A 26,075-nucleotide genomic window follows, 5' to 3' on the forward strand; every position below is an offset into this window, starting at 1 on the left:
AAGCAGAAATCAACAAGGGCACAATGACTTTGAATGACACATTCAAACACACGGACTTAACAGGTATATATAAAATATTCCATCCAAACGCAATGGAATACACACATTCTTTTCAAGTGCACATGAAACATTTTCTAGGACAGATAAAATGTCAGCCTACAGATCTCAATAAATTTAAGTAGAATGAAATCCTACCAAGCATCTTTTCCGAACACAACAGTATTAAACTAAAAACCAATTCTAAAAAAAAAAAATCTGGAAAAAACAAAAACATGTGGAGGCCAAGCAACATACTACTAAAGAATGAATGGACCAACAAAGACATCAAAGAGGAGATACAAAAACACATGGAGAGAAACGAAAATGAAAACGCAATGGTCCCAAATCTTTGGGACACAGCAAAAACTATTCTAGAGGGAAGTTTATAGCAATACAGGCCTACCTCAAGAAACTAGAAAAATCGCAATCTAACCATATACCAAAAGGAACTAGAAAAAGAATAAACCCAAAGTTAGTGGAAAGAAGAAAACAGTGATGATCAAGGCAGAAGCAGAAAAATTAAAAACAGGGAAAGAAACGAACAGAAAATATCAATGAAACCAAGAGCTGGTTCTCTGAAATATCAAGAATATTAATAACCCTTGAGTCAGACTCACCAAGAAAAAGAGAGGGCCCAAATAAAAAAATTAGAAGTGAAAGAAGAAAAGTAAAAACAGAACACAGAAATAATCCCTCCCATTGGTAGAATGCAAACAATACGAAATATTCATTTCTTCATTCTGTGGGCAATGAGCAATCTCAGACTGCCAGACAGTTGCCTGCTTGATGGCTCTATTATTTACCCTCAGATTGAAGGCGCAAAAGAAAATGTAGAGAAAGACAGTCATTTGGGAAGACAGAAGAATGGCTGATAAGCATGAACTCTCTTCTTACCCCCAGGCAAAGATGAAAGCAGTTAATTTTGGCTTAGCGTGGCTTCCAATGTCTGAGAAACTCTTTTTCCCCAGAAAAATTACTCTTCCTTGTGAAAGAAATTGATGTAATTCTACAAATAGAGAAATTTTAAACTTCATCACTTAGAATTAGAAAATTGATTCTTCTCCTTAAAGAGAAGAAACTAAGAAATCCATTTTTCTTCTATCATCAAAGGCTTCAACAATGACACTGGGGGGACTGTTTGGTTTATTGCCATCTTCCTTTCTCCATGTAACTTTCTTTTATTCCCAAATACTTAATAGGTTGTTTGGGGAAAAGAAAAAAAAATTGAATTATAACTTTTCTCACAGCCTTCTAATTCCTCTGGATCACCTGAAAAACTTCAATCCCCTTGTCACTGATCAAAGAAATTAAGTTACTTAACTGCAAGAATCCATTTCACAAATCCCAGATAAATACACACCATTTATGAAAAGATTAGCCATGAAAAGCAACATGTTAAAGAAACTGCATGGATCTTCTGAAACTTCATTGATTTGACTAAGTTGATTTATACTATATTCCATGTTCAGTAATGTAAAAGTAAATTTCTAGTTGTGTTTAAGTTTAAATAACTTACCCACATTGCATAACTGTAATCATAAAGTATATTAGTGAATGGATTAAAACCTTTCCTGGTAAAACACAAACCACTGCTTTTAGGAGATATGTGACACCTCATCTCAAAGGCCTTATCTGCTTTCATGAGGATCCAAAGAAACTTTTAAACAAAAATACTTCCTTCTAATACTAAGACATACCACACAAAATACAACTGGACATGGATGTATAAGATCATGTATACCTTTTTCAAGGACCACATGAACTTACAGGATATATAATATTTAGTAGCCTCCTTTAATTTCTTAGAATTTAATATAATGACGTTCCCTGTTCACATTCACTTAGCCAGTTATTTGGGATCATTGGCCTGGCTAGCTTGGGAAGGGCTAAGTGGGCATTATCTCTAGAAATGCAAAAGAAAAAGGCAAGGGTGGATTTTTTTTTTTTTTTTTTTAAGGGTGGATTTTTAAAACACGAGATCTAGTGATCACCAGCAACAAATTTCACTGTACGAAGCTGACGTTCTCCCTCCTGTTTGTATTTCCCATCCTTTAATCTCATTAACTGCCCCCATGTTTTAACAAAAGGAATCAAATTCAAAAAGAAAGACCATCTAATTGATTATGCTTGGGATTTAGTCACACCTCTCTTTCTTCAATCTCTGGTCAATTGCTAATGATTTCCATCTTACTCTGGAGAAGCATGACCAGTGCCAGATAAATCTGAGATTAAAGTTTAGCAGTCATGTGGAACCTGCTCTAGTCAAAGAAAGCACTTATTTCAATCAATATAAAGTACATTAGGTACCTACTATGTGCGGAGCACCGTATCAAATGTTGAGGATAACAGAAGCGTAAGACGTGCTCTTGTCAAGGAACTCAAAATCCGTGGAAGACAGGGACAAGCCCTTCTTTCCTCAGATAATGGAAATCGTATAAAAAAAGAACCTCAGAAGTGCTTTTTACCCCACTACTATATTTGCCTTTCAAAATATATTTTTGTGTGCGAGTTCCTAAACCAGCACGTACAGTTTAAGGATCAGGATGGCTACTGAGTCAGAGGTCGTGCTTGGCACTGGGGATGCAAAAAATAAAAAAGATGCAGTGCTGGTAATAAGTCCCAGAAGAGCAAACAGAGAATATGACAAATTACAAACTAGGCATTCGAGGTAAGAACAGCGAGAAGGTGCAGGGATGTGGTGCTCAGCAAGTCTTAAAGAGAAACAAACAAACAGCTGGGTGGTTTAAGTACCAGACACATCCGGGTTTCCTAGAAGTAGAAGTAAGCTTTCTCGGAGCTAGGGCTTGAGCTGACTTAGAAAGATAAGGAGTTCGCAAGGCCAAGAAGAGGACAGGGATGAGAAACACCAGCAGGGGGAGGGGGAGGAGGGGTTACAAATGATCCTCACTTGTAAAGAGGGAGGGGAACTCCCTGGGGCTGAAATCAGGTGCTCACGAGGGTCGGTCGAGGGTCGAGGGTCAAGGGTCAGCAGACAGAGAGGGCAAGGGCACTGAAATGATGATATGTCGTCAAGGCAGGAAGTTACTTTGAACTGTTCCTATTTGTGCCAGAAAGCTGGGGATCCAGGCAAAAAAGTGAACGCTTAGGTTCTTTAAAGACAGCACTCAATGAACAACTGCCAAATTATGAGCCAGCAGAGAGGACAGCAGGAAAAGTGACTAAAAATGCGCAGGACTCTGAGTGCCAGCTGAGTGGTGCACACGACAAAGGGTGCAGGAGCACAGGGGAAGAGGAGCTCTTCACAGTAGTCAGGGAAGGACGACATGAGCCAGGCCCGGCTTTCCCATGAAAGGTGGCCAGCGTGACTCAAAAGGCCACGAGAAAGGAATCAGATATTATTCATAACCTACTCCCCCACAACTCTTGGCATATGTATCTGATTTATACAATAATTTTTCCCCCTGGGCATATGTCTATTTGGAACTTTTCTATTCTCTGGTGCAAATATAGCTTTACCAACCAATATCCGTACCATTAGTTTGCTGCATGGTCCTGAGTCAACCCCTTAATTACCGTGCCTTAGTTCCAACACCTCCAAGTACACAACACACAAAGCTGACGCACAGATCAAAAAGACAGAGCTCCAAAAAACATGAAATGCCAGAGCTGCATTTCAGACCACTCTCTGGAGAGAAAGCCTTCTCTGTGGTCCTCCCCACCAAAGCCTTAGACCGGGGTACCATCTCTTCCCCCTTTGACAGCTTTATCTGGGTCATACATGTATGTCTACTTCGAATCCTCCCCTGCTAGCCATCTACCATAGCCCATGGCCCCTTGCTAAATCTTTAGGAGAAAACCAAGGGAAAAGCTCATTATGTCTCCACGAGCTTGTGCTCATTCCCCTCATGGCCCTCCTGGGCATCAGCCAACTGTGTGCCTTGCAGTCTAGCCAGAGGGCACCTGTACCATTCCCCACAGTGCTTCCGCTTGCACAGGGTACCACCTGTCATCATCGCCGGATTTTATTTCTCATTCCCAAATAAACATCCACCCAGGCTAGTCCAACCGACTAGGTCCTTTCATCTCATTTATGACTCCGTTCATGCTTTCTATCTTCTGAGAAGACCCTCCCATCTCACTGCCACAATTCCAAGCCCCTAGATGGAGTTCAGTGTCTTCCCTATACCTCCCTATAAACCTCAACCAGAGTTGCTACTAAAGAAACATTGAGGAGATAAATGACAATGTCTTTGTTCCACTGCTTCCCAGAGCCTAAAGGAATACCTAGTATCTGTATACATACTATTTGAGTGAATGTTGATTGTATGTCCACAATCCTTTATCCAAAGTCCTTTGAGTTGGATGTGTTTGCAGAATTTGAAATTTTTTATACTTTACAAAGGCAGTAAGAGGCCTACACCCTATTTATGTGACACCCTAGCGGAGTCTGAAGGATACCCCACAACTAAACACACTTCTGTAGTGAAACACATGAATAATGGGATAAATAAAAGCTATAAATAGACCCAATTCAAGTCAAGTCTGACTGCTAAATGAGTTCAGGTGTTCTGTCAAGTAAGTGAAGAACGGTTTGGATTCTCAAGTTTGGGGATTTCTCAGTCACAGATCAGGGATCATAGACCTGCCTATACTTTGAATAATCTGAAGGTAAGGAGAAGAGAGATCATGGGATGTTGGAACCACATAGATTACATCACAGTCCTGTTTTCCTTCACAAGAGAAACACTGAGGACCACAGAGGAAAACTTACTTGTCCAAATTCACAGGTAATTAATGACAAAGCTAATAACAACATCCGATTGCCCTGTTTATGTTCTAGAATTCTTCCCAACAAGACACAATGAAATATGCTCCACTCTGCATTAATCTCATGTCACAACATGTTAATTTCATGGTCTTTCTTCACATCCTCAACATGGGTAGTCCCCGTGATAGTCAGCTCTCAGGGACGGAGAATACAGTCCCTCACACCTACAGCCATATAGAGAGCTACTGTTACCAGTTAACGCCTACAGAAATTCTGAAATCTTTTAGAGGTTAGACCTTTACAACTGAAGTCATTTTAGTAAGAGAAAGAATGGTTTATGTTTGGCTTCTGAGAGAACTTTAAGATAATACACTGTTTCCTTCAAGAGTGGCATGTGAGAAAATTTGAAGTAGTTCATGGACAAAACTTTTTCATCTTCACAGCCAATATCCTATTCAATGGTGAAAAGCTGAGAGCTTTTCCTCTAAGATCTGAAAAAAGACCAGGATGTGCACTCTCGCCACTTTTACTCAGTATGATACTGAAAGTTCTAGCCACAGCAATCAGACAAAAAAAAATTAGAAAAGAAATAAATGGCATCCAAACTGGTAAGAAAGTAGTAAAACTGTCACTATTTTTAGATGACAAACTACTATACATAGAAAGTCCTAGACTCCTCCAAAAAATTATTAGAACGAATGAATTCAGTACAATGATAAAACACAGAATTAATACACAGAAATGTGTTGTATTTCTCTGTACTAATAATGAAGTAACAGAAATTAAGAAAACAATCCCATTTACAGTTACACCAAAATGAATAAAATACCTAGGAATAAACTTCCCCAAGGAGGTAATAGACTTGTACTCTGAGAACTATAAAGCACTGCAGAAAGGAATTGAAGATGGCACAAACAAATGAAAAGATCTATCATAACCGGAAGGATACTGTGAAAATGTCCACACTATCAAATCAATCTACAGATTCAATACAATCTTCATCAAAATAACAATGGCATTTTTCACAGAACCAGAATACATAATCCTAAAATTCATGTTGAGCCACAGAAGACTCTGAAGAGCCAAAGCAATCTTGAGAAAGAAGAAGCTGGAGGTATCACAATCCCAGATTTTAAGACCTACTACAAAGCTATAATAATCAAAACAGTATGATATCAGAGTAAAAACAGACACATAGATAAATGAAACAGAATAGAGAGCCAGAAAGAAACACACATACTTATATGATTATTAATCAAAAACAAAGGAGGCAAAACTATACCATGGGAAAAAGACTTCAATAAATGGTTCTGGGAAAACTGGGCCACTTTCTCATACCACAGACAAAAATAAATGCAAAACAAACTCAAGACCTAAATGTGAGACCTGAAACCACAGAACCTCCTAGAAGGTAACACTGGTAGTAATCTCCTGGACATCAGCCATAACAACATTTTTCTAGATATGTCATTAGGCACTAAAAACAAAAGGAAAATGAACCTTTGGGACTAGTCCAAAATAAGTTTTGCACAGTGAAGGAAACCACAACAAAATGAAAAGGGAATCCAGTGAATGGGAGAAGATATTTGCAAATTTTATGCCCAATAAGGAGTTAATACCCAAAACATAAAGAATTTAGGTAACTCAACACCAAAAAGTAAAAACAATCTAACTAAAAATGGGCAGAAGACATGAATAGACATTTTTCCATAGATGACATACAAATGGCCAACAGACACATGACAGGATGCTCAACATCACTAATCATCAGGGAAATGCAAATCAAAACCACAATGAGGCATCACCTGATACATGTCAGAATGGCTAGTATCAAAAAGACAAGAAATAACAGGTGCTGGTGAGAATGTAGAGAAAAACCCTCACATACTATTGGTAGGAATGTAAATTGGTACAACCACTGTGGAAAACAGAATGGATGTTCCTCAAGAAAAGTTAAAAGAGAAATGCCATCCAATACAGTAATTCCACTACTGGGTATTTACCCAAAGACAATGAAAATACTAATTCAAAAAGATATATGCACACGTATAGTTATTGCAGCATTATTTACAGTAGTCAAGATACTGAAGCAGTCCACATGCCCATCAACAGATGAATGAATAAAGATAATGTGTGTGTTACACACACATGCACATGCATATTATGTACACATGCAATGGACTATCACTTGGCCATAAAAATGAAAGAGACTTCACCATTTGCAACAACATGGATGGACGAAGAGGGTATCATGCTAAGTGAAATAAGTCAGAGAAAGAGAAATACCATATGAATTTACTTACTATGGAATCTTAAAAAAAAACAAACAAACAAAAACAAATGAACAAAAAGAAATGGACGAGAGGGGAGGGGCAGCTGGGGAGATGGGCAAAATGGGTGAAGAAGAGGTATAAGCTTCCAATTATGGAATGAGTAAGTCAGGGGAATGAAAGGTACAGCACAGGGAATATGGTCAGTGGTATTGTAATAGTGTTGTATGGTGACGGTCACTACAACTGTGTGGGCACAGCATAATGTAGAGACTTCTCGAATCACTATGTTGTACATATGAAACTAATGTAACATGGTGTGTCAACTAGGCCTCGATAAACTAAGTTGGAAAAAACCCAAGTTAAAGAAAACATTAATAATGGTGCTAGTACCACTTGGATATGGAAAAAATCATGAAGGTAGTATGTGTATAAATGAATTTAGTCTCAGCAGAAAGAATGCCTTTCTGTGAACTCTGTTCTTCAAAATTCAAAAAGGTATATCCGATATTTGTGTAACTTCACTTAACATTCGTAACAGGAAGACTTTAAACATTTTTGTGCCATGGCCCACATCAGACATTACTGATAGATAAATGGATGCAGCTGCTCATGGCAGAGGTGACAACAGTGCAGGAAGTTCTGGTCCCCCTGGGTCCTGTCTCACTGCTGGAGGTTTCAGAGAACAGGTATCTCAGTCACTTCTATAATCTAACACAACAGACTTACCCCAGGCAAGTACTCCTTTCTGACATAGTAAGGGAATTGGAAGCACAGCTCTATTCCCTGCTAGGTAGGATACATGTGTAGCATGTCCTCATCCCTCCACTCCTACTGCAATGCATATGGAACCATGCACCTCACTCAAGCCAAGACTGACTCTATTCTCAGAGATCTGTGTTAAAATTATAAACATAATTTCTATTATTGAGATTCTCACTAACGTAACATAGCAAACGGTTTATATATTATTATGTAGTCAGGCCCCACTAAAAAAAAAAAAATACATTAATACCACAGTTGTCAGAGGGAAGGACAAAAAGCCTAGGAGAGATACACAGCCATCCTCTAAACTGAGCTCTGAACAAGAGGTCTCTGGTCTGGCATAGTGCCAACACCTGGAGAGAGAGGTTCTACTAGAGTTTGAAACAGCTGACAGCTACATGGGTCTCATATGGGAGGAAGAAGGTCTTGCTCACTGAATGCTGGGCTGTTACAAGGTTTAAGACCCTAATACTTGGGGATCCCTGGGTGGCGCAGCGGTTTGGCGCCTGCCTTTGGCCCAGGGCACGATCCTGGAGACCCGGGATCGAATCCCATGTCGGGCTCCCAGTGCATGGAGCCTGCTTCTCCCTCTGCCTGTCTCTGCCTCTTTCTCTCTCTCTGTGTGTGACTATCATAAAAAGAAAAAAAAAAAGACCCTAATACTTGAACAGCACCCAATAATGGTCAGCCAGATTCAGGTTATTTTGTCATGAAGTCAGTTGACTACCCTCCTCTAGTCTGGATCTCTAAATTCTGGAAATCAGTAGGAAAATATCCTTCTTTCCCCCTCCACCTCCATATTCCTGTCCCCAGCCACTTAACTAAAGGCTAATAAAACAAAACAAAACAAAACAAAAAAACACCTGAAAGAAATTAATGAATATGAAAGAAAATTTCCCTAATGTTATGACTCTTCCCTTTGTTCAAACCTTAATATAATACACACTAGTGACATAAAATCATGAAACGGTGGATATTAAGTTGCTCCAGGAAATAAAAGTTGTCAGGTTTCCATACACAAGGCCATTGTGCTTAGGAATTGAAGTGTATGCAGTTCCCTGGTAAGCCCAAGGATTACTTAGAAGAAGTTTATGTTTGACACACATCCTTTGGAAAACCTACTCTAACAAATATTTCCTAGTCCTCACCCCGTAAAAGATGCAGCTAAGCCAGCAAGGATTTTTCTATGATTATGTTTTAACACTGGAAGCCATCACAAAATAAGCAAAGCTAGAAACAGCGAAACAAGAGTGTGTCCACCCAGTCCTCCGGTGGGAAGTGAAGAGGGAAACAAATGTTAGTATCTGAATGAAGGATCAGCATAAGGAGAGGTGAAGGAAGGCCAACTGAGAAGCACACGAGCGGCCTCCAGCACTCATTGCCAATGAACAGTAAATACCCGTGGCTCTGTTACTGAACACTTACTACACGCCAGTCACACGAGGTGCCCAACACACGCTATCTCACTTCATCATCAGAACTCTAAAGTAAAATACTATTACCGCCAATATTTTTTTAATGATGGAATTGATGGAAGTGATCAAATCAGGGAGTACGATCACAGAGCCTGAGACGTGAAGGAGTACACTGTACTGCCTGGAAGGGCCCATGAGCAGCAGCACACAGCTGCACAGAGGGCTAATTCACATCAGCTTCTGTGCGCAGTGCTCCGGCCCCGAGGAAAGCCACAGCAAGGACGGAGAAAAACATGTCCCAACAAGGTATTTTTTTTAGCAACCAAACATAACAAAGGAACAGTATCTACCCTAACTTCTAAATGTATTTGCCTATACAATCTGAGTATGCTGCCTTTTTCAAAATTTCTAGAGTACTGATGATAGTGAAGTGTACCTGTCACATAAATGACAAACTGACACTAAGTTGCAATGAAACATAGGTAGACTGTGAGCTTCATGAAGGTGAACAGGGCTCATGCTGCTTAGGTGATGCAATATAGGTCCAAGAAGCGCTGGTTTTTAAATCCATGAGCAGATGACCACAGTCTGAGAACAACACAGCTACAGTTTCTGCATATAGACATCCTAACAAGGTATAACACTGACAGCTGAGGCTCCAGAGAAAGGACTTCTATCCTGGAGAGGGGACATACTATGGGAGACGCTTGGGAGGGGCGACTAGAGGTCTTCTATCAGACCAAGGCTAAACAGTGCAAGGTCCACCCATGTAAGTTCTCTCCTCACACCACAATGAAGACCAGACACAAATATGTCCACAGAACTATCAAAAGAGGAAAAGAATACTGCCAGAGAAGTAGCAAAAATCTAAAAAGAAAGGCCAGGGACTAGATACAAGACTCTTTAAGAAATGAACCCCTCTTAAGCTTGCAGGAGGGAACGTCACCTAAAGCAAATCATCGGAAACAAATCATGGCATCCTGTTTGGACAGACTGTCAGCATCCTGGAGGCAGCCGATTTCCCCGCCTGGGAGGACTCACTGATGCCATTTCAATGTGAAATCTCAAGAGTATAGTCCCTGACCCGAGAGGAGTGTGGCAATCACCTGCGGCCCCGTTAGAAAAGGAGGTTCTCCATTCTGACCTCCTAAATCAGAAATTCTGGGGCAGCGGGCCAAGCATTCTGTATTTCTGGACTAATCTGACATATACTCAGGTGAAGAACTATTGATCCAGACAAACCTCTTCCTTTGGTTGACACAGAATTCACACAGGTAAGTTGAGAAAACCATTTTCCTTCTCACCAATTCCAAATTCAGTGTCAACCTAAACCTAAGAAGTAAATTCCGGAAGACACTACTGAGAAGTTTTCAGATGTGCAAATGGACTTAATTCTCATTTCCTGTACAGAAACAGCATGAAGTTCATTATTAGCAGCAAATAAATGTTCCATTCCAATGAAAATACTAAATGCAACATATTTTTATACTCATGGTTCACTTGAGGATCATATTGCTCCAGAACTATCTGGTCATCAATTTTTATCATGGACTCAGAAACTCAAAGGACGCATAATTATAATGACCTTCCTAAGATAAGATATTCATATATTTAAATGAGGTACATTTTATATGCAATAATTTCAAAAATATATATTCTTTTAATGACAGTTCCTAAAGCTGGTAAGAAAGGGAAATAGGTACATCACACCCTGGGGTGAGCAGGATATTGTAAATTAGTACAACTCTTATGAAAAGCAATTTGGCAATATGTGTCAAGCCATAAAAACCTCCACACTCTTTGACCTATCAGGTCTACTTGTTTTCAGATTAAGAATTAATTCCCCCAATGAAAAAGTTATGTGAACAAAGGTACCTACTACAGGCCCCAAATGGAAGAGATGGGATGTCTGAAATATGAGGATGGCTAATAAAAACATCATGTGACTACGTAAAATAAAAACAGACTATGTAACGTTAAAAGACACACTTGAAAGTAGAAGATGATACAGAAGAGTATCTCTACTGTGATTACAACTGAGGCAAAAACATATGCAGGGGTGCACCCAGGAGAAGTGGGAAGGCTCGCGGAAGTTAGAACATAAGGGCAAAATTTCTCTTCTCTCTACTCATTTCTGTTTTGGTGTAGTGATGACTGAAATATTAATAATAACCCTGAAGGGTTCAAACCTATTCTGAGTCCAGATAAAGTGATTTCCATTTGTGCGCGTGCGCATGCCTGTGACCATTCATGCAAGGAGGAGGACCACGGGGAGAAGGGGAAAATATCAAATTAGTCACTGCCAAGGGACAGTAACTGACTTAAAATGAGACACAACATACCGTTACCTCCCACTAAAACTCAAACCACACCACGGAAGAGAAGTTCAACCCACAGAATTTTAGAAACCACAGCCACCTCAATGATGACGTAACAGGAAGTCAATCAACCAATCAAACAGCCAAAAGTAGTCTCTCTTCCTCTACTCTTTATGATATTTTTCGGCGAAATAACATTAAACATGGGACAGGTGATACAAACTACCATTTGTTGAGCTCAATTTTAAACTGAGGACTCTAATTTCAAATGGACTCCTCTATTAAGTGCAACTGATCTTTCAGAGCCACTTGGGTTTATGCCTGTGACACAGTGAATGTGCCTGCAACACGAATTCTTACAAAGCCCAAATCCCACGTTTGTGCCAAGCTCGGCTTTCATCATGCAGGCTTGCTTGGAGCTGCTCCAGCACAGCCGCCGCTGGACTACTACCATCCTGGCCTCGGGGTATTAGTTTCCTCTTCATTTGGGGCAAGTTCTGTGTTGCATGGTTCATTATGACGCCAATCCTCCTCTAAATTGTTTGTTAAAATGAACAAATTAAAATCAGATTTTCAGTTCCAAGATGCTCAAGGATTATTGGGGAGGGGGTGAGTAAATGGAAGCCAATGTGCAATTCCAGGCAAAGTTCAGAAATTCATAAATCAGCAAAACAATCTCCCTGTTGCAGATAATTCTCAAGGCACTTGATGGCACAAAGTGCTAGTCAGTAAGCTCCCAATGATTGAGAAACAATTACCAAGAAAATGTTCATGACTCCATCAGAAGAAGGAAAAGAAAAAGAAAATTAAAAGAACGGTCAGGTAACAACGCATGTATGTTGACATTTAATCTAAAACATTGCTTTTAACGAACTCTCTAAGGGTATGGGAGCCAGATGCACTCTGCTGTCAGAGAAAAAGAAAGGGAAAAACAACATGAGCTACCACGAAGGCATGCCAATTTGAATTACTGCACACGAAAGCTATGGTAAATTACCCACTTTCCTCAAAGAACTTCCTATTCTCTGGCTATGTTGTTCAGGAAAATTATGATTGCCCCAAGAATCTCAATCCTTGAGAATTCACACGTTATTTCTTTCATACTTCAAGTCCAGGATTCCAACGAGTCCTAGGAGTGGAAAAGATCTTTTGAAAATAATATATTCATCTAAATATATGGCATTTTCTTATTTTTCTGGAACAATTTCAGACATGTCCTCTGAAAGGAGACTTCCGGTTGAGAAGACAGAAGTTTATTTAGGTGATGGGAGAGGGTCTGCTGTAACATCCACTTTGTGGGTAGATGCGGGCATGTTCAATTTAAAACAACAGTATCCTCAATGCTTTCACAATACAGTGTGCTTCCAGTAAAGTTCAACAATGTGTTTGTGGCTGACGTGAATATATGAAAGTCAAGAGTAAGAGTTTACCGTAGGGGTCACAGGTTAACAATGACTGACCTATGCTTCTCTAACTGCTAAGATAACACTATTTCATAAAACTTGCTTATAAGAGGACCCGCATTAGCCTACTCTGGGCTTCCCGAATTTAAACTTGACTAATTCAGAAGGTACAGCCTGCTTCTTACAAAGAGGTGAATTCTGAGTGGGCAACCTGATTCTTTTCTCAATAACCTAAATTTAAGAAGTAAAAATATCTAAAATAACAAAATTCACCCTTAGATTTACTTGAGCATTCTTCTCATCTTAAATCTCACTTGTGAGAAGAACAAAGGAGGAGCGAGGGTGGGAGGAAGGGCAGGAGAGGAAGATGAAGAAATGAGGGAACGAAATATGGACCAATCAAAAGAAAAGCCAAAGAATAACTAGTCTTTTCCAAAAATACCCTTTTTTTTTTAAGTGTTTATTGGGGGCTTATACTCAAGCACCAGGGAGGCGGCGCCAGGAGCAGATGTCCCAGCCCAAAATATTCTTCTTTTTCAACCATCATTTCCTCTTGTGTAGCTAAAATATAATGCCATTACATTCCACCTACTAGCCATAAATCAAATATAGATGCTGATAGCTTGATGTATGATTCAAGGAATAAGTATGATTCATGGAACAATGTAGATTTAAATATTTCCCTTGCCCTTTTAAAGACAGCAGAATCAGGAGGACTCGGAGAGGATCTACTACGTTAGATCAGATACTTACCGTTGCTTACCATACGCCTGGCCACTTCCCACAAAACAAGACCAAAGGCCCAAATATCAACTCTCTTGTAAGAATCGAAACAGTCCACCTGGATGGTTTCATCTAGAACTTCAGGAGCCATGTAGCGTTTGGTGCCCACACGGGGGTTGTTCCCCACATCGAGCTGATTGGTACTCTGGGAATGCATGACTGCCAGGCCTACAGGGAAGAAGACAACAGGGTGGGTCAGGTCACTTGCTTTCTCACAGAGGGTTGCTGAAGAATGTCTACACTGACCCCAGTCAGAGGCGCCCTCTTGTGGTATTCGTGGTCACTGTGCCACTGCCCCCAAGTCATTGGTCTCTTGTAGGGGTGATGTCTGTGACAACAGCAAAAAGATCTAATGCCAGAAACATTCTGATGCCATCAGGTGAACACATGAGCCTCTGAAACAATAAGATCTGGATGAATAATAAGCCAAGGCACCGCACCAAACTGGTATGAGGCCAGCATTTCAAGTCCACAGGATAATAGACTCACAGCGGGACCCCCAAGGGTCTCCTTGAGAAGTGAAGCTCTCACGGTCTACCACAGCTCCCAACAGTGCACAAACTCAAATTCCTCACGCTGCGAGGCCCGGAATTTGAGGTAATACACCACTACTTCGGCGGCAGACTGCCACAGGTACCGCTCCAATCCCTTCAGGACGAGCTGCGCACCTGAGAAACCAACTCTGACCAGACCCACAGGCCTTTCTCTGCAGTCAGGCGGGCGGACAGCATTAAACGAGATTCAAAGCACAACTCTCATGCTAAACAGCTCTGAAGCACTTTCTGAAACCATGACTCATATCAGAATTCCTCAGTTAGAGAGACCTGGCATTCCTCGCAGACCGGGAGGGTTAGGCAGATAGACGCGTGATTCATTTGAGAATGAAATTACTTTGTGATGTATATGCTGACCAACTCAAAACGATTCCGTTAACACTCAGAATAATGAAAAGCGCCAAAGTGGAACAAGCAGCCTCTGTAAACCTTTGCAACCCAATGATCCTTTGAGGCTCCCTCAAGCCTTCTATGGAGAATGCTTCTCCTCCCACTCCATGGCTTTAAATGTGTGGGAAGAGGACTCCTTATCATGCCAGGGAGATGGCACATGGTATCACACCCTTAATAATTAGCAGCGAAATCAGCAACTGCATTCACTGAATCAGTCTGGTTCCTCTTTCCCTGATTTTTATCATCAACTCCAAGATTCTATGGCCACTGTGAACATCTCCTGAAACACATACACCTCTCTACCCTTTCCAGAACCAAAGAAGTCAAAAATAACAGAATATGAAAAGGTGCAGCTTAAATAGATCATGGCAATACTAGCTGTGGTGGTTTAAAAATATGTCCACAAGTTCTTTGAAACTTCTCCCTTCAGGAGGTGAAGCTCAATTCCCCTTGACTTGAGTGTGGGCTGAACTATCAAACAGAACACGGCAGATCTTCAAAATTAGGACACCAACGACATCATGGCTTCCTCTCCGTTCTCTCAGTTCTCTTGTGTTATGAGGACACTCATGCAGCCCCGTGGAGAGGTCCCCCTGACAAAGAACCGAAGCGCCTGCCAATAACCATGTGAGTGGAGCCATCCCTGACAAAGCCCTCAGACACTTGCAGCCCTAATCGACAGCTTGACTGTAACCCCCACAAGATCCTGAGCCAGAACCAGAGAGCTAAGTCATTCCAAGACTGATGACCCTCAGATGATTACATGAGATAACAAACTTGTGTTATTTTAAGCTGCTAAGTTTTAGGAACAATGTGTCACCCAGTAATTGATAATTATCCCACTATCTAAAGACACAAAACATCCAAATGCAATGTATAAACCTTGGCTGAGTTCTTGTTTGAGAAAACTAGAAAAATATGAAAATGGATGTCCAACGATATTAAAGAATTATCAATTATTTTAGGTGAGAGAAACTGTGATTATGCAGGAGATACATTTTGAAGTATTTAGGAGTAACATGGTGTGATGTCTGCAACTTGTTTCAAATGTATGAGCAAAGACAGATGCACAGCTACATATAGATGAAGCAAATATGGCAAAATTTTAACAACTGTTGAATCTAGGTGTTGTGAATATGAATGATCATTATGCTTAGTATTCTTTAAGCCTTTCCGTATGTTTGATTTTTTTTTAATAATAAACAGAAAAATAAATAGAATACTGGTATTTTTGCAGTATCAATAACAGAACATGATTTCTGGGACGCCTGGATGGCTCAGCGGTTTGGCACCTGCCTTTGGCCCAGGGTGTGATCCTGGAGTAGTGGGATCAAGTCCCATGTTGGGCTCCCCGCAGGGAGCCTCCTTTTCTGTGTCTTTGCCTCTCTCTCTCTCTCTCATGAATAAATAAAATCTTTAAAAATAAATAAAAATAAATAGAACATGATTTCTAATGAGTGATCCTTAATTTCTGGGTGTGAAGTGAAAAATTACACACAAATGATGCTCTTATAGGAGCTGTCTTCTATACCAAGAACCACTCCCTGAATAATAACACCTTAACAAAGATTTTTGTACAAATCCATGTATCTAATTGGAAGGCTACAGGCTAAAAGAAAGATAAATGAATAAATAATTAGTTGGAGTTAATGAAAAACACCTCTGACTCCCTATCAAGTGCCATAACCAAATTTAACAGCTTCCTAATTTTCCATCTCCCCTAGACCACTGGACTATAACAGCAGCTACCATCTGAATGTTTATTATTTGCCAAGCAAGTATAATAATTTCTGAATTTTGTAAGAACCATGTGAGGTACATAATAATTGATTTTTTAGTAACATGAACAATACTTCAACACAGCGTTACAAACATTTGAAACAATACAGAAGTACAGTGCACAGTGTGAAACGCTAAAGTGTTCCTTGCTTAGCTCCCCATCCTTACATCAAGTTATAAGCAGTGTTGTACTTTAGGCAGGTAAATAGATAAAATATCTACATAGATATATGGGGAAGATAAAGGGGAAAGCCAGGATTCAAGTCCAAATCACCCTGCTCCACAGCCATGGCATGGCCATAAAAGTCCCCTAACCACAACTAAAACTGCCCACGAAGAGCTTTGGAGCCATACCCTTTCAATGCCATCCCAAATATTTCTCTTCTCACACTTGCAAAACTGTGTAAAAATAATACTCAGCATGAATGCAAAGACTTTAAGGAAATTCAAAAGAAATAAATTTTTCTGACATGTAAACTCTTTTGTGTTTAAAATAAGAATTGAATTTTATCATTTATATGAAAGAGCTAATACTGTTCAAACCTTTATCAGCCTAACAATAACTACAATGATATCAATATAATATAAACCATTTTTTAATCAAATTGAGTGAGGACTCTCAATAGTCCACTGAAATGAATAACCAATATTACAATTCAGTTCTCATTAGCATAATTATTCAGCCAATACCCAAGTTGAATATGGTTTTATATACAATGTCACTATAAATGAAAAGAATCTTATTTATAATGCAATTAAAGTTACACTGAGCATTACCCTAACACCGCAGGAATGAGATATCTCAACAGGGGAAATTATAAATTGGTTTAGGAATTATTTTCCTCTTTCTTGACTGATAATTTTACCATGATTACAGAAAAACAACTTTAGAAACCATTTTTAAGATGAACTCATTCCATAGGTTACTTTTTTTAAAAGATTTTATCTACTTATTTGAGAGAGAGAGTGAACAGGAGGTAGAAGGAGAGAGAATTTGAAGCAGACTCCACACTGCATGCAGAGCCTGATGCAGGGTTCGACCTCACAAGTCTGAGCTCATGACCTAAGCTGAAACCAAGAGTCAGACACTTAACTGACCAAGCTGCCCAGGAGACCCTCATTCCATAAGTTATTTATCTGTGTACCTATTCTGTGTAAAGGTTTGTGAAACCAGAATGCTACAGACTATTGGTTGCCTCTAAGGGTGAGGCTGGCCAGGAACTGACTAAATGAGCAGTTCACTTGGGAGTGACTTTCCAAGGTAATGTGAAGGTCTGAATTTCGATGGAGATTTAGATTTTACAGCATTTGTCAAAACTGTGAGAACGTATTACTTAGATTTGTTCATTTCTCGTGAAATTGAAATTTCACCTGGAGAGAGAGAAGTAAACAAATAATAGACTCACTCTAGTGAGTGACACAATATACAGATGCTGAAGTCTTTAGAAGAGCTCTCTTGTCTGCAGTTTACTTGGGAACATATCAATGATTAAAGATGGACGGATGAGTGGAAATGGATGGGTATGTGACAGAGCTTAAGAACAGTAAACTGTTGATGGGAGAATCTAGGCAGTGGGTACCCAGCTATTCACTGGGAAGTTCTTTCAATTTGCCTGCATGCTTGAAATTCTTCACAAGATGTTCGGGGAGGGGGCATAGATGTAACCTAGCTAAACAATGGAATCCAACAAAAGTTAAAAACTAAATAAAAAAATATTTTTTTAAAAATTTACCCAAATCTGCTATGCAACACTGTCCATTCTTCTTAACCAGGATGTTTTTGCTCTTTAAATCTCGATGAGCAATGGCTGGCTTTCCTTGGGTCCCAAATATCTCTATGTGTAAATGTGCAAGACCACTAGCTATGGACAGCACTATTCGCAGGCAGCTAACAGTATCCAGAGTAGTAAGCTGAAGATAGTCGTACAACGATCCCATTTCATGATAATGTGTGATTAACCACAACTGGGTACTGGAGTGTCTTGATGTCATGTCTGAAGCAATAAAACCTGGAGAGAGCAAGAACAAAAGGAGCAGACATGTAAGAATTTCACGTTATAACTTATAGTATACAGAAATAGTGACCCACACAATAGATACCACCTATAACCAAAAACAATCAAACTAACCAACTACCATGAAAGGAGGTTTACAGAGGTGTCAACAGAAAAACATAATACTATTAATACTACCATAAAAGGTACTGCCAATGAATAGGAAAGTTCCATATTCATTTTCATTATAAATAATCCTTTTAAAAAGAGTTTACTTTGCATTACAATTTGGATAGGAATAATATCTTTGTGTTCATCCATAATAATAGTATCAAACTCTTTATCATGCTCCTATTCCAAGCACAGATTATTCATCAACCACTCAAAAAGAATAAAAAAAAAGAACCTAAACACCTATGTTCTAGTATTGACTCTGCCTGTGATTTGCTGTGTAATCCTGAGCAAGCATTTAGGTTCTCTGGATTATCTGTGCTCAAATATAAGATAAAGGATAAGTTTTATTAAATGACTGACTACTCATCAAATAAAAAAGAAGCCAAATACAGTAAGAATCTGTGATGCTCTTTGTCATCACACAGGAAAACCAAGGGGATAGCGTCTGTCGGCTAGAACAAAAGACTGATATAGGAAGGGAAAATTATAGTATAACGTAATGAATATAATGAAAAGTACTGTTAGATCCGCAAAAGGCAGTGTGAGTCCAGAACAGGGAATCCTAATGATTCAGACTAGATGTTACAACAGGTTTCCATTGAGAAGTGATAAAACTGAAGCGGTCTTGCAAAGAAGTGAGACTTGAGAGATACCAGTAAAGAGGTAGGAAGAGATTTTTCTAGACATTCTAAGGGGACCCTAGAGCAAACTGAATGAATTCTAGAACTTCCTAACCTACAAAATAAATTATGATGTGTGTGCTTGCCTTTCCTGCCATAGATGTGCTCTCCAGACCCTTGCTTGCACATTCGCTCTCCATTTGTGTGTATATAAATACACACACACACACACACACACACACACCCCTAATGGGCACACAGGTGGTGACCTCTGGTCTTTATAAATTAAAGAATATTTTTTTAAAAAGACAGATGTGGCTTGGGCAGGATTAAAGGACTTTTCTGTAAAAAAAAAAAAAAAAAAAAAAAAAAAACAGAAATATGCAGAACATGCCTCACACTTGCAGAGCCGGATACACAATTTGTGCCACTTTCACACATATTTTCTCCTAGGATTTTTCTCAATACACCAGTAACACAGATCTCATTATACTCAGTTTATAAATAATAAAATTGCTGCTAAGAATAAAATAAAATAAAATAAAATAAAATAAAATAAAATAAAATAAAATAATAAAATAAAATAAAATAAAATAAAATAAAATAAAATAAAATAAAATAAAATAAAATAAAATTGCTGCTAAGAGATGTCAAATTACATATCTATTAAGTTGTTGCTGACCTCAAGTTTGGTGCCAGCTACCTGGGCACACCATACCTTGTACAGGAAATTCTGGGAACAAAGAAAGGTCCCCTATTTGATCGTCATCATCATCAACAATAGAAGCAGCTAGTAATTACTGGGACTAACACGGTGCCAGGCAGAGTTCTGCACACTCCACATGTAATTGTCCAACACTCACTGGAAGGAGGCAGAGGATATCGCTGGCACAAAGGCTAGTAATGGTCCCCAACAGTCTGCTCTAGCACCCATACTCTTACCCACTATGCCAGACTGCCCCCAAACAAGCTGACTTCTAGGAGAAAGACAATTTGACACTGAATCTACTGCACATCTGTAAAGTGAACAAAGTGATGTTTCCACACTTTGATCCCTACCTCTCTCTCCTTGCCCTCTGCGCCCCTTCCCCTGGGCAGTCTCCATCTCTCACTCCTTCCCTCTCTCCAGTCTGTCTCTGTGGCCCCGCAGTGATTTCTCCTGGAGCCCTTCACTGGCCACAATATGAATAATCAAACTGTGTATTTAGATATTTACTGTTACTAAAGAAAATGTTTCTGCTTTATTATTTTAAACCAAAGGCTATTAATCATTAATGACTTTCAAAAATAAATATCCTAAACTATAAGTACCACTCGAAAGGAATCAAATTACTGTTGTGTATTTAATGTCACCTCTACTGATTTCTCTGCCCAAGGGAAAGCAGCCTCTGATTAAATAAATAGATAAATAAATAACAAATAAATATTTATTCTCTCACCTTCCCTAAGCCTCTTAAAGTCTCAGAGAAGGATTTTTGTCTGTCCCGTTAATTATGCTCTAGATCTTCCAGAAAAAGGACTTTTAAAAAGGCAGGATTTTTTTTTTTAACTGTTTATCTCCCAAGCATGAATTACAGAACTACATTTGTTTCAAAATGCTAGGGCATTTTTATGAAATTTCTCCATTTTCAGTCAAAGCACTGTACTGGTAGTGAACGCTGAACAGGTCCTTAGAAGCTGGGATGCTGGCATGACCACTGGACGTGTTCATAACGGGGAGGGAAGGTGATTAGAGCAAAGGCTTCTTATTTAACAGCCAAGGTCATCCTCCCAGCCTCCTCAGGAAAGAAAACAAACCCCAAAATCTTAAGCAAGGTCATCAATGGCCCTTGCGAGCCTCTTCCAGCGAACCTTCTCCTCCAGGAACCAGGCAGCTACAGCAGCTGAGGACTGAGGCCACCTCACAGTGGGGCACGGGGGTCCAACCCTGGGGACCCACATGAGCTCTCCCATTGCCCAGCTGGGTGATCTCACACAAGTCCTATGAAAGGTCCTCCTTGGCTTCCTCGTTTGTAAGATAAGGATAACGTCATGAGCAATCTCAAAGGGGTACTGTGAGAACAGAAGAGTAATTATAGGTACAGTGCTTCCCACCTTGCCCAACCCAGGAAGTATCAAGAATAGCCGACTACTATTACATTCAGAAGAGCTCAGGGTTCAATTAAAACCACAACAATTCTGCAACATCATATCTTCTGTGGGTAACTTCCTTTACTTCCACGTGGTCTCAAGAAAGTCTGATTAAACGGTTAGGCATTACCTCTGAAGAGCCCGGGGCAGTTCTAGAGATGGAAGGCGGTAATGGCTGCACGATGTGAATGCACATGTGTCACTGCACTGTCCACTTAACATGATTAAACACTAAACTTTGTATCTTAGTGTAATTTTTTTAAAAGAGCCTAAGATGAGACTTTGGAATAAAATTCTCACACTAACTCAACTCCCTTGGTCTTAGTAATGAGGACAAGAATACTCCAAAACATGTAACTTTGGCCCAGAGTCACAGAGTGGGCCTGTTCGAGGCGCTGAGAGTAGAAACCAGTTTCTCAAATCCTCCGACCACTCTTCCTGCCACCACACAGCACAGCCACCCATTACCCCCTTGTCTGCTGAATTCTATACCAGAGCAGAAGGAAGAGTCAAAAGCCAACCTAGTCCCTGGAAAGATATTGCTGCAAAGGAGATAAAGAGTGAGTGTGCAGAGTTTTGTATGTATGCGTGTGTGACTGATTCATTCTGAGGGGCCAGAGTTAGCAATTCTCAACGGTGGAAGGGACATCATCATCCAACACTCGATACAATATGCTCCTTTGATAGAAAAAGAAAAGATCACAGAAAATCTTGAGGTCTCTATATCCAGAAAACTGGTAAAGCAAGGAAAGGACTTTAACCAAATTTAGCCCCCCCCCCAAAAAAAGTGTGGTGCATTTCTGTAAGCTTTCTTAAAGTTAAAAGAACTACACAGTAAAATCAGTCCATATAGCTCTAAGTATGATGACGGTGGAAAGACCTCATGAGTACAGAATTTCCCTGGATCACCAAGTAATAAGAAATGAACAATGTTTTGCTCTATGTGGTCACACTAAAGGAACCTCACCTCTCACATGAATCATATCGCAAAGGTGACTTTCAAATTCCTCTTATGATTACATCCAGTTTAACAGATATGTACTAAGCACCTAGCATGTGCAGGGTACTGTCCTTAGCACGTGAGAGCAAAACCAATGGAAGTGATCCTTGTCCTTGGCATACAAGGGAATGATATCACAATTCATTTAACTCAAGGGCACTGATAAAGTGACTATTTGCATAGCCCAGCAATATCTAGCCCATTTTGTTCAATGAACCTGTGAGCCCATAAGAGGGGTGCCTGAACATGCCCTTCTATTCATGTACTCAGACCCCGCATACTTCTTAACAGTATGTGCACCTGCCCAGTAAGAGTAATTCCACTGCCTAGGGACGCCTGGGTGGCTCAGTGGTTGAGCGTCTGCCTTCAGCTCAGGACGTGATCCCGAGGTCCTGGGATCAAGTCCCGCATCAGGCTCCCCATAGAGAGCCTGCTTCTCCCTCTCCTATGTCTCTGCCTCTCTCTGTGTCTCTCATGAATAAATAAATAAATAAAATATTTTTTTCTTTTTAAAGAGTAATTCCACTGTCTAAAGAGTACTCCTGATACATCATGGCTTCTAACACAACTGACACTCTATCCGTTACTCCCCTCTCTATTCCAGTGTCAGAGGCAAAAGTGGGACATTTAAGGATAATTTTGACTGTGGATGAATCTTTACCTCATCCTCTTATTACAGAATCACAGAAGCAATTCCACTAGCTAACCACAACACAGAGTACAGAACTGTGGTTAAGAGACACACTGCCCAGTAGGATTCTCAGCTTTGCGATTTAACCTGATGGGTGATGCTAACCTCCCCACCCTGGTTACCTCATCAGTTAAAACTAGAAAAACAAGAGTACCTACCCACTTATGATTGTGGGGAAGCCAAAATGAGAAAATGCACATGAAGCACTTAAAGCAGCGCTTGCTGCACAGTAACGAGTCATTGTTGTTACACATGTGCATCTAACTGTGACACACGGTAGTGTGTGATCAGAGTTACAGCACAGCTGCAAAGTAGGGAGTGCAGAAAAGCACAGGTAAACCCACTGGGAGAGACTAGACGGGAACTGCGACATTTTGATGGAAGGAAGGGTGGTTGGAGTATAGGGTGTGGATCGTGGGTGATCAAGACTGTGAACAAAGGCACAGACACTGGAATGCTCACAGCGATCCCAAGTAATGGTAAATATCAGAAGTGGCTGCCATCTAGGGATATTTGTAGAGAAAGTCTGAGCCTCCTTGGGACCCCAACATATAAGGAGTCTGGAATGCCAGGCCCAGAAGGCACAAATGTGACAAGCAATGGAGGAGTCATCAAAGATACTTTGAGGAGTACCCAGCTACCCAGTGAAAGATAACTCAGTGTAGCAAGATGGACTGGAAATGGGAGACCAACAGCAATGATATGAGTAAGGGGGGCTGGGTGACAGCTGGGGCCCCACAGTAAGGCAAGGGGAGGAGACAACAGCAGAAACACACAAGTCTAAGATGGAACACACCGCCACACTGTTAAGGCAAAACTTGAGACAACTGTCAAAGCGTTCCTGGTAGACAACCTGACTCGGGTTTCATACTAAATTGGCAATAATGGAATCGAAATAAGTCATGGCCAGGGCCTTCTGATAAGCCAAATCTCATCCAATAGCCATGAAGAGGCCAGCACTATCCTAGGGAGTCAATTTCTCTATAAACTTTATATCCCCTATTTAAAAAGCACTCTGAGCAGCACTCAGCATACATGTATTGGTATAAACACACTGAGAGAAACTTTCCAAAAACAGAGAAGTCAAGGAATATTCTCATCCCTTATACCTCCTTAGCAGTATTTCGATGGGCTCTTCACATATTTCACAAATGGTTCTAAGCTTTAGTTTCCAAATTAAAATGGATGCTAAATCCCTCTGTAAATCTGGGCTTTAAAAACCATGCCTAGTTTGAGGGAACGTGCATTTAATTACGATGTCCCTGGGAGCTGTGAATCTCTAGGAAATCGTCCAAAGAGCTTTCTTAGTTTGATTCAATAAATATTCAAAAAGGGTGCGGTAAGTAGAACAACGGATGAAGCCTTGAAGTGAACAATATGGGGTAAATTTTTGTTGCTTAAATAACAACCTACAGAATAAGAATTAGCAATAATGATTTCATTTTCATCATCCAGAGAATCTTCAAACTTAGCTTCTTTGCAGATTTAAACAAGAAATTAGTGTTAAAAGAAAATTAAACATGATATAAATGCTGATGATTCCTATTATCGCTTTTCAGGGGGAGACTTGCAGATTCTCATACACCAAATCTGAGAGGGCAAAGGTAGGCAATTATTTCTTTCTAGATAAAATTAATGAGTGGGATTATCTTTGTACTTACCTAAAATATTTTCATGCCTCAGCATCACAGTGTTGTACAATTCTGTTTCCCTGAACCACGACTTCTCATCCCGGGAGGAGAAGATCTTCACAGCAACGTTCTCCCCTTGCCAGCTGCCCCTCCACACCTCACCATACCTGCCTTTCCCTGGGGGAAGCAACACAGAGGTGACATGGAACGGCAGGACAGGAGACATAGCCAGGACATAGCCTGCAGCTCTTCCCCCCCACCCCCCCATTGTTTACTCAGGGGAAAAAACTTAATCTGGGGATCTAAATATCACAGCTTACCTGTGAAGACATACAGAAAGGTGTGGAACCTGCCCCTCCCAACCACCCACTGTCATAACAAATCCAACACCCCCAGTATCTACACTGTACAATTAGCTGCTAATTACGAGGCTTACAGTTAAATTCTTCTATCAAAGGTCATGAAACATATGATTTTTAAAAGGACATAAAAGTTAGTAAAACGAAGAAAATAATACAGAGTATTAGGTTACAATGTGCTGAAAGCCAAAAGAAAAAAGGAAAGAAAAAGCACATGTGGCTACATTGAATAGCTTACTGGATCCCTTCCCTTCGCACAAGATCAAAGCGGACATTTTCTTGAGGAGTCCAAATTTGTGAATTTACATATGCATTTATGTTTTTCATAAGGGAGACTATTAGGTTTGAGATCTGCATTCTGAAGAATCCCCCAAAATACACACAAATACACAAGTACACACACACACACACACACAACAGTGCTGTGGAGGAGACCGACAAGCAGCCACTACCTTCCCTAAAGGATTTCTGGGCAGAGGATATATTTCAAAAGAGGATTTGCAGAGTCTTAAGACATAATCCCAGCACAGTTCTGATTCCTGACATTGGTCATGGGAATTTGCTTGTTAGCCCCTGTGATGCCAGAAGTGGGCCACATTGAAAGGGCCGCTTGGAGAAAGCATTTCCCAAAATGTGACTGGTTTGTGACCTGGCTCTTTGGGGCACAAGCCCCGTCCTGCAGCAGCAACACAACTCTCAGCCTGTCAACAACATGCTCCCTCTTCCATTCTTCTCCTTAATTACAGGTAGGGGTGATCAGGGAGGCTGGGGGGAGGAGGAGGTAATTACCATGAGACCGTGAGGATCAACTCGGGGGCTATAATCAGGGTAAAGACACACACGGCACCTAGAGAAGGCTGCAGCGGGAGACAGACCTTGCAGGGCTTTCTTTTTTTTTTTTTTTTTTTTTTTTTTTTTTTTTTTTACTTTCATTTTTTTTTATTGGTGTTCAATTTACTAACATACAGAATAACACCCAGTGCCCGTCACCCATTCACTCCCACCCCCCGCCCTCCTCCCCTTCTACC

General features: G+C 40.3%; 1 protein-coding gene across 4 annotated transcripts in view; it reads right to left on the reverse strand.

Annotated features, from left to right (window-relative positions):
* The window catches only part of ACVR1 (activin A receptor type 1), a 126,526-nt gene that overhangs the window by 5,408 nt on the left and 95,043 nt on the right, over positions 1-26,075 (reverse strand). For all 4 annotated transcript variants that reach the window (XM_025471144.3, XM_049106069.1, XM_049106068.1 and 1 more), the window contains 3 exons: positions 24,719-24,865; positions 18,182-18,457; positions 13,693-13,890 (listed from right to left, as the gene is read on the reverse strand). In XM_025471144.3, coding sequence (XP_025326929.1) covers positions 13,693-13,890; positions 18,182-18,457; positions 24,719-24,865 — 621 coding nt within the window. The remainder of the gene's footprint in view (positions 1-13,692; positions 13,891-18,181; positions 18,458-24,718; positions 24,866-26,075) is intronic.

This window comes from Canis lupus, chromosome 36 (assembly GCF_003254725.2).
Source record: "Canis lupus dingo isolate Sandy chromosome 36, ASM325472v2, whole genome shotgun sequence".
Lineage (NCBI taxonomy): Eukaryota > Metazoa > Chordata > Mammalia > Carnivora > Canidae > Canis > Canis lupus.